Here is a 10,125-nt window from a genome sequence, read left to right on the forward strand (position 1 = left end):
AAGGAATGAGGATGCATTTGAAGAAAGGATACAAACGTTAAAAAAAAGATGTGAGATCTCCACAAGATGGGGTCAATTGATCTGCCCTAGAACTACTTCAAAGAACCTCTAGCACCGAAAGTGCTACTACACCATGTACCTATTGGAAAATTTAGTTTAGAAAAAAATATTTGTAGCAAAGTGGAAGTTTTTTTTTTAAATCGAGTCTTGTGGTATTTATAGTAATAAACCCTAGACTGAATTATTACCATTGCTTTTAGCGAGATAGTCGAGGTCATCAAACAATCTTCTCCACTATTCTCGAATCCAAACTTGCTTTGCATGTGGGCTCAGACTACACGAACCGAATGCATAGAATAAAAACATTAATTAAGTTTCAATGGGAAACTTAATATCTCTATTCGAAATAGAAAACTTTTGAGCTTTTTTTTTATTAACAAAAAAATATTGTTTTTGTGACATTTATATTTCATATTAAAGTTATAAAAAAAGTCATATTAATAGTTACCAAAAATCATAATGTTGTAAATAAAGCAAAGAAATTAGTACAAATACATAAAGTCAACCATATAAGAAGTTAATATAAGAAGTTAAAAGTTGTCGCTAAAACTAACATTAATAGTAGGTGTGATATAAGTGACTAAATGGTACAATCGCGAAGGCTATCGACTGAACAGCAACTACGAGTCACCTCAACAAATCTAACATTAGATTGATGGGAGTAGTCCTTTGCAATAGCAAAGGAACAACTGTTCCTTCCACATGAACGCCTTCGGTAGGAGACCATGCCACAACCAAACCCAGAAAATCACTGTTGACCATCGTGAAATCTAGTTGAGAAGCGACAATATGTATAAAAAACGAATTCAGAGAAAAAACCACAGGCCCCTTGCCATCTCTAGATTTGACAAAACCTAGAAACGGAAAGGGATTTCAACCCTTTCTACCACCGAGTCCCACAATGCATAGTCCAATTCATACAAAACAGGTACAATACTACAAAGCTACAACTTCCATTTTTACTACCCGAATATTCAAATAACACTACGATTTCATTCCTCATTCACCTGCAATCCATAGTCAACTTAATCCTGTAAAGTTACATGCATAGTTTAGTGCTCAAGTTTGAGATGTTATAGTCTAGAACATCAATATTTTTAGCAATGAAACAAAAGTTATTGGCTATAGAACAATCTTAAAGCCATAAAGCCAGGACTTTTATTACACAACTGTTGGATGAAGATTACATTTGCTTAATGGATTTGATATTCTCCACTTGCATGGACTTCCTTCACCCGCTTATCGTATTCATCTTCTTCGTCATCTTCTTTCACTTCCCCATCGATGTCTTCCTCCTCATCATCGTCTTGGCCCCAACCAAAGCCCTTGACAGGCACTGATGCTGGAGGTGGAATTCTTGCCTCTTCCACAATTTTCATTATCTCATCTATACTTTGAAGAGAAAATGTAGGGTTATCGCTCCGGTAATAAGCAGCTTGTGCTGTGTCTGTTAGCTCTCTGGGCAAGTTCTTCAGAAACCAAGGATGGTTTTTTATTTCCTTAAGTGTGATCCTCTGGAGAAAAGAAAAATGGAAATGGCAGAGTTAAACATCTGGAATTCAATAAACGAACCTCCAAATATCACGTACATTAAACATACAATCAGGCATCACAAATACCTTTAATACTGAGAAAGACAACAGAGGTTAAAAACAATATAATAAAGCCAAAATCATTTTTTATGCTACTGGAAGATCAGTTGCATATCAATTAGCTTCTCTACATTCTAAAGCCAATTGTATTCATTCTATCTACAGTTAAAAAGTTTTTTCTTATAATGACTTGATATCCATGGGATGAAGAATCAGAGTCCAAAAATATAGTAGAGGCCTAAATCCACTCTGATATTCTGCAGCAACGATCCATTGAAATTTGGTTGTTAAATTTATGTAATTCTATAGATTATGACAGACTGGTTTTGGACAGAAGATTTGATACCATTCAGGAATGAAAGAGGCAACTTTCTTTAGAGTTCTTTATATAATTACTGCAGAAATTGAACTAATTTGGTTGAAATCAATAATAATTTGGATGAGAAAGTTAAAAGGTACTTGTCTAGTTTTCTCATATAATAGGTGTCAACGGGATTGTTCAACAATGCCTAGCTCCATTTTTATGGACTATCTTGAAACAAAGAACATAAATTTTCACGTGCACTTTAACCAAGAATACTTGAAACATTTTTGAGCTTTCTGCTACTCATTTATATCATCAGCCATAATCAGGACATGAGTGAATATAAACACACACAATATATATATGTCATGTATGATAGAGGTCTCTTGCTGACATCAGGTTGAAGTTGCTGTGCTAATAATTATAACAAGGTAGAAGAAACTGCGGAGATACGTCACTATGCTTAACATGGCAGACAATGAAACAAGGTTAAAAGAAAGAAATAGATTAGAATATGCTAATAGGAAAAAGTTTTTGAAGTTTGACATTCAGATGATAATATCAACATATAACTTTACAATCCACTCTTCCTCCAATCTGCTAGTTATTCCAATCTAATGCAGTAGGTTTCTTTTCCCTTTTTCTTATCCCATTGGACATAAAAGTTTTCATTCACCAAGGGCTAGAAACTAGAGGGCTCCTAACTTACCTATGTTGTCAGCTAGTGCTCGTATGGTTTTAGACAAAACCATTTGCATATATCAAAAGCATTGACATGGTGCATGTTTGACGAATTAACTTAAAATGATGCATACCCTGGAAGGATTGGCAACAAATATCCGAGAGAGTAGGTTCTTGCAATCTTGAGATATATGAACGTAGTCTGGAATTTTGTACTGAACGGCCATTATTCTCTGCCCAAAAGATTTAACAAGGAAAAAACATATTGTAAGGAGTGGCAATATCTTTATTAACAAAGAGACACGAAGAAGATGGAAAACTTGAAATTACCTGAATTGTTTTCCGAAAATTCCTAGGGTCAGCTTGGTCTTCAAAAGGGTAAGCTCCCACCAACATAACATAAAGGGTAACTCCACAGGACCATACATCTGCCAACTATACAAGAAAAGACATAACTTAAGGTCAACAATACTTTTATATGCTACTAATTAGACTTTATTAGTTTTAGAATTATAGAATATATACATCAAATTAGCAGGAAATGTAAGAAGGGCCGGGGTTGAAGTGTGAACTATTATGAATAATCAATTTTCCTTACTGTATAAAGTATTAGAACATTAATGTTATGTCAGTCATATACTTGGTGAGTCCATAACAAAAATGGAAGCAATATTGCTTTAAGCATTTCTTGTGGAAACTCTTCATATACCAATTAAGCTGTATCTCATTGCTGACGAACACAAACACACAGATCTGTATATCCATATGCCAAAACTCATTACCCCTAGTAACAACCAACCCAACAATCCCACCTTGTGCAGAACATACAATAAAGTGCAGATCCGAAAGGACAGTTATTTCACATACAAAGGCCAATTACTAATTAGTAATTTGAACTTCACACAGTTTACAATCACCATTTATGGGATGAATCAGTTTCCAAACAAGGTCTGCTAATTTTAGCTTTGGCTACTACAAGCGTCTAATATATCATCACCTAATAAAACGCAGCCACAAAGAACTTTAAATTGCAGAAAAGCATGATATAATAATTGTCTGGTTAATGCTCAAAATTTCTCTCTATTAACATATTAAGAGATGGATGTCAAATTAAGAAGAGAATGAAAAAGGTACTTGACTATAACAAGCATGTGAGAATTAACCTGATCCCTTCCAACATGTATAAGATATTACAAACTTTCATAAACAAGGACAACTACAAAATGCATTTCATCACATCTCTTATATTTTTAAAGTAATAAATCGAATAAAAAATGAGAAAATCCAAGAAGTGGAAGAATAGATACTATCATGCATTTAAAAATCTTTGGATTAGATATTTGTGGTCACATGTTAGGCTTCAAAGGCAAAAATAGCACACCAGATCAATAGAATGCTCAGCTAGATATTTTTATTTCACACAGATATTTCTTCTTCTTCTTCTTCTTCTTTTATTTTTTATACAGTTGAAATAATACCTTTCCATCATACTCTCGCCGCGCCAGAACTTCCGGTGCTATATATGCTGGAGTTCCAACTGTTGATTTGGGTCTTGAATGCAACAGAGATGACTACACCAAGTGTTAAAAAAAACAACTTAATGATTGGAAAATCATAAAGCAACTGACATTTAAGATGGACTATATATAATTATTCCCAAACCTTAGAGTAACCGAAATCGCAGATTTTCAAACGAGGTGCAGGACTTCCATCTAAAAGGGTATTTTCTAATTTCAAATCTCTATGGCATATTTGCTGCGAACAAGAATAGGAACATGGAAACAATAAGTAGATTTAGTTATTGCATTTGGCATACACTAAGAAACATCAAGGTTTCATTTTTTTGAGTTTAAATTACCATGGAGTGACAGTAATTGACACCAGAGATCAACTGCTGAAAAAAATATCTAGCCTGAAGAAATACAACAAGTAAGCACTAAAATAAATTTTGTTTCCAAAAAAAAAAAAAGTGGGAATGAAAAGAATAAAAATAGAAACAGAAAAAGGACCTCATCTTCACTGAATCTACCAGCACTGCAAATCCGATCAAAGAGCTCACCACCAGCAGCATACTCCATCACAATTGCTAAATGGGTAGGCGTCAAAACCACCTACAGCATTCATATCCCATCAAAAATAGAAACATCCCAAATTTTTTAAAAGGGAAATGAAGCAAGAGACGATACTTGCCTCCTTGAACCGGATTATATTAGGGTGTCTAAGAGATCTGTGATTGATAATCTCTCTTGCCACATTCTCATCTATCTGCAAACAAACACAGCTAAGCTAAGCTTTCAATGAACTGGTTTGGCATTCAAAAGGAAGAGACAGAAAGAAGAACGTGATTTGAAGTGATGAAGTCAATTCAAGCTTAATAATACCCAAAAAATGCAAGAACAAGTGAGAGAGATAATAGACATTAAAGAACCAAACCTTGTGACCTCTCTCAATATATTTCATAGCAACAAGCTCCTTGGTATCCTTGTGTCTGAGAAGTCGAGCAACCCCAAAATTGCCGGCTCCCAAATCTTTGACCACCTCATATTTCTCCATTTTACCTCAATAACTACTACTACTAGTAGTAGAAGAATAACAAGTGCACAGAGAGAAAGTATGCGTTAGATTTGATTGGAAATATAAAAAAGCTACTCTTTCCTTTTGCTTGGGTTGTTTAAAAGTGGTAACAAGAAGTACATCTGATCGTTCTTTTAGTGGGAGAGAAGAGATTCATATATATGTGTATATATTGAGAGATGGAGAGTGAGAGAGCACGTGGATGAGAGAGGGAAAGATTTGGTAATATCAAAATTTGTAGTACAGATAAAAAATAACTTTAATAGGAAATGAATATAATAGGATGACATACGAGAAAGACAGAGTGTGATGGGCTGGAATACATGGGCAAAAGAGCTTGAATCCAATCACAGCTGCTTCAATCATAAGTGATATATGCTTTTTTTATTGTGAATGGGAATGGGAATGGAGTTGAGGATGAAGTGAGATCTTCCATAACGCCGAGATGTTAGGCGCCACACCTAGATCTACAAGTCGACCTTTACTGGACTGCATGTCGCTTTCTGAAGTTAAAGCAATTAATATTATATTAAATTATGGCTCTAAGATATAGCACTAATTCAAATACTATAATTAAGATGATAAATTATATTAACAATAGAAGGTTTGTCATTATTGTTAAAAAGGTAATTACGAATCCCAAACATAAACATAAATATGATGAAAATTAAAAAACTAGAAAAGGGTTTAGATGATAAATTTTAGATTAAATTTATTTTAAAGAATTTAGTCTCTCTAGTTTTTCGATTTTAAAATTCATTTTCAAATCCAATTTATCACACTATTAAATTATTGGTGTGACGTTTTAAAATAATAAAAAGATACTCACTTAACAACTATATAACTAAAAAAATGACGTTATAATGAATTTAAATTTAATAAAATAATTTTAGTAAGGTTAACAGTTTGACCTTAATTTTGAAATCTAAAAAGTGGAGAGACTAAAGGTGGATTTGGATGGGCGATTGGGTGCAGTGCGGTGCGTTTAGTTTACTTTTTGTCTCACGCTACAGTATCACTACAATATCTAATCTCACCGCCACCATTGTTTTTACACTAACTGCAGGGTGGGTTTGGATAGGCGGTGCGTTTACCTGCGGTTAGTGTAAAAACAGCGGTGGCAGTGAGATTAGATACTGTAGCAATATTGTAGCGTGAGATAAAAAGTAAGCTAAACGCACCGCACCGCACCCAATCTCTCATCCAAACCCACCCTAAATTCTAAATTTACAAAGAGTACAAGGAATTACAACATATTTTAACCTAAATTTTATGATACATTGAGTTCAAAACTCATTAATGCCCATGTATTTAACTAGATTATCAAAATATTAAAAAAACCATAAATCCTCTCAAAATAATATTTATTGCTCTAAAAATAATAAATTTTTAGTAATTTCATAATTAAGTTCAAATCTGATTGATGGGTGACACTAATTCAATCCAACACATTATAATAGTATTAGAAATTTTATCACACGCGTATACATGTGAAAACCACATATTTAGAACATAGATTTGTGTTTAAAAATAACATACAATAAATAATGAAATGTATGATTTGAAATTAATTAATAATAACATATAAAATATATACAATATTAAAATAAAAAATTAGATTAAATTGTAAGTAAAACAAATTTTAAACACATAAATACATCAAATTAATATTATTAAATGAATAAAATTATTTAGGGTTTTTTACCTATATATTATAAAATAAAAAAATTTACTAAAATGGCATGTTTAAAAAATTATGTATCAAAATGGTACATTCAAACAAGTGGAGGGTGATGCATAGGCGGCACCACCCTAGAATTCTGACAAATTTGATTGAAAATAATAATAAAAAACTGATGAATGTAACTTAATAGGCGGCACTTAAAGAAAATACGGGTCAAATACAACAAGTGTTGTCACCTATCAATTTAGCTGAACAAAATGATGTTGCCTATCACTTTGGTACCACTATTAAAATATTATTTTTTTAACTGAAATGTGTTAGAATTCTAGGGTGGTGCCGCCTATGCACGACCCTCCACTTCTTTAGATGTACCATTTTGGTACATAATCTTTTTAGCATACCATATAAATAATGAAATGTATGATTTGAAACTAATTAATAATAACATATAAAATATATACAATATTAAAATAAAAATTAGATTAAATTGTAAGTAAAACAAATTTTAAACACATAAATACATCAAATTAATATTATTAAATGAATACAATTATTTAGGGTTTTTTACCTATATATTATAAAATAAAAAATTTACAAAAATGGCATGTTTAAAAAATTATGTATCAAAATAGTACATTCAAACAGGTGGAGGGTGGCGCATAGGCGGCACTACCCTAGAATTCTGACAAATTTGATTGAAAATAAAAAATAAAAAATAAACTGATGAATGTAACTTGATAGGCGGCACGTAAAGAAAATACAAGTGAAATACAACAAGTATTGTCGCCTATCAATTAGGCTGAACAAAATGATGTCGCCAATCACTTTGGCACCACTATTAAAATATTATTTTTTAATTGAAATGTGTTAGAATTTTAGGGTGGTGCCACTTATGCACCACCCTCCACTTCTTTAAATGTACCATTTTGGTACATAATCTTTTTAGCATACCATTTCAGTTTTTTTTTAAATTATAATATATAGGTAAAAAACCCCAATTATTTATCATGGTGTCATCAATCCTAAGTTGATGTCGAGTTAATTTGTGTCACTATCTCAATCAACAATATTATTAGTATATGCAATTAATTGAGGTAACAAAGTGTGTATAATAAAATTAAAATGTATAAAAATATTAAAATAAAATTTTAATTTAGTGACAAATATAAGGTTTTGTTAACCCAACTAACACGGGCTCATATTCTGTATATTTTTATTAATTTTTAAAATAAAAAATTAAAATACACTCAAATAATCTAATTTAATTAAGATGCGAAGAGATATTAAAGTAATTTGGTTAGGACTCAGAGCTGATATAATGGATGTTAATTTGGGTGCCAACAAATATGGGCCTTCAATTCAACCCGTTAAACGTTGATGGCAACCGGGTTTGACACGAAAATGTGAAAACAATCCCACAAATAAAATATTTGACTTCTTTAAAAGGGTTTAAATTTTAAGATTTTGAATACAAATAATATATGTCTGTAATTAAAATTAAATATTATAAAGAATAGTGGATTAATAATTGGAATATTTTTAAAATTAAATTAAAATAAATCTGAATAAAATTCATACATACATTTAATGTTAAACTTGAACATAAATTTTACCTATTAGTGAGTTTAATTCAATTTGGTCAAGTTTTTTGAATTTTTTGATCTTTCAACAATAATTCGGTCCAACTTTTTTTTTTAAGGTTGGTCTAATCTTTTGTTTTTTCATATAATTTTCTTTTTAGACTTATTTTTAAAAAATATACCTTGTTTTTTGGATTTTGTACATTATTTGATAATGTTTAAAATTTTCACAAATACTTCTAAAAAAATAATTTTTCAAGTAAATAAAATATAATAATGAGTCTTATGTGATATTTTTTAAAAATTATTTTTATATAGAAATTTTAAGTTATTTTTATTATTTTAAATATAATTTATTTTTACATCATGAAAATTTTAAATTAATTATACACTAAACAAAAAAATAGAATTGGATTTGATTGTTGTAGTCACTATTTTTTTTTAATTTAAAGGCCATCAAGATAGAAATATAAAGGATTAATATATTTTTGCCATCTAAACTTGTCTATTTGTACTTAGTTGGTACTTTTACACGGATAGTCAATCTAGCAATTGCACAGGACAGCCTCTCAGTAGGCCACGTGGCAAATATAAATAATTTTTTTAAAGAAACTTTAAAATATATAAATTAATAAAAATGTATATTATTTTCACATCGAGAATGAATTCTATATTTAGATAACCATTTGTCTAGGTTAATTCTACGTATGCTTTTAGTAATTTTATATATTTTTAATTTTTATAAAATATCAACTTTTAGGTTATTATTATTTTTAAAAATATATTAAATATAAATTTATAAAAATATATAATGCTTGTAATATTTTTAAAATATTTAAAAGTTATAAATTTATGAAAATTAAAAATTTATAAATATATAAAAGAACTAAAAAGCACGTTTAAGATGGATTTGGACAACCATCTATTTAAGTTTATTCTTGATATAAAAAGTTTTTATTTTTTATAATTTTTATTTATGTTTGACGCATGACATACTGAGAGGTTGTCACGTGTCATCGACGGATTGACTATCAGTAACACGTCACCACAAACTACCAGTATTGTTATGGAGACCCCAACTTGGTTAACGAAATACAAGTTCAAGTACCAACTAAGTATAAAAAATTAGATACCAACTAAATACAAATGGACAACTTTAAGAGATAAAATCTGTATTAACCCCAATATAAATTAGATATGTCACACTCACTATATGGTGAAAGAAAAAAATTATGGAAATAATTATATTTATTTTTAAAATTAAAATAATAAATAATCATTGGAGTATCGGTTAAGATTTATTTATTGATTTAATCATTTTCTTCAACGTTTACTCATTGTTGGTTAATAACCCCAATGATTATATTTAACATGCGTATTCTGATAAAAAATAGAATATTCAATTGATTTTTCAGGTTTAAACCTTAGTATTCTATTTTAAAATATTTTTTAATTATTTATATAAATTATTAAAAGGCATAAATACTTTTGAAATAATATTTGTTGTTTTATCAAAAAATTAAATTTTTTAATTAAGTTGGAATTCAATCAAAAGCTTTATATATTAATTATATTATGACACGTGTAAGAAATTTAATGTGGAACATATGTTTATAAAGCAAAATGAAATTTTAGTGGAAATGGTAAATT

The 10,125-nt window shown here is 30.1% G+C and overlaps 1 protein-coding gene across 2 annotated transcripts; it reads right to left on the reverse strand.

Moving 5' to 3' along the window:
• Positions 1-1,033: 1,033 nt before the first annotated feature.
• Positions 1,034-5,664, reverse strand: LOC107914481 (serine/threonine-protein kinase SRK2A). Of its 2 annotated transcripts, none has more exons than XM_016843405.2 (10): positions 5,504-5,664; positions 5,071-5,209; positions 4,828-4,902; positions 4,647-4,748; positions 4,496-4,549; positions 4,300-4,392; positions 4,116-4,208; positions 2,968-3,072; positions 2,772-2,870; positions 1,034-1,574 (listed from the first exon to the last, which is right to left on the reverse strand). In XM_016843405.2, the coding sequence occupies exons 2-10, from the start codon at positions 5,188-5,190 to the stop codon at positions 1,254-1,256; spliced, it is 1,062 nt and encodes a 353-aa protein (XP_016698894.1). In that variant the 5' UTR covers positions 5,191-5,209; positions 5,504-5,664; the 3' UTR covers positions 1,034-1,253. The 2 variants fall into 2 exon arrangements, with proteins under 2 accessions (XP_016698894.1, XP_016698893.1); XM_016843404.2 differs by having other exon boundaries at positions 5,071-5,212.
• Between the last annotated feature and the right edge of the window lie 4,461 nt (positions 5,665-10,125).

The sequence above is a fragment of the Gossypium hirsutum genome, chromosome D10 (genome assembly GCF_007990345.1).
Source record: "Gossypium hirsutum isolate 1008001.06 chromosome D10, Gossypium_hirsutum_v2.1, whole genome shotgun sequence".
Lineage (NCBI taxonomy): Eukaryota > Viridiplantae > Streptophyta > Magnoliopsida > Malvales > Malvaceae > Gossypium > Gossypium hirsutum.

Bases quoted from the DNA above. Each gene is read 5' to 3' on its own strand.
- LOC107914481 (XM_016843405.2), bottom strand. From the start codon at position 5,190: ATGGAGAAATATGAGGTGGTCAAAGATTTGGGAGCCGGCAATTTTGGG. The intron at 4,393-4,495 runs GTAATTTAAACT...TCTTGTTCGCAG, and splicing joins TCAATTACTGTCACTCCATG to CAAATATGCCATAGAGATTT. The intron at 3,073-4,115 runs GTATTATTTCAA...TTTCTTGTATAG, and splicing joins GGCGAGAGTATGATGGAAAG to TTGGCAGATGTATGGTCCTG.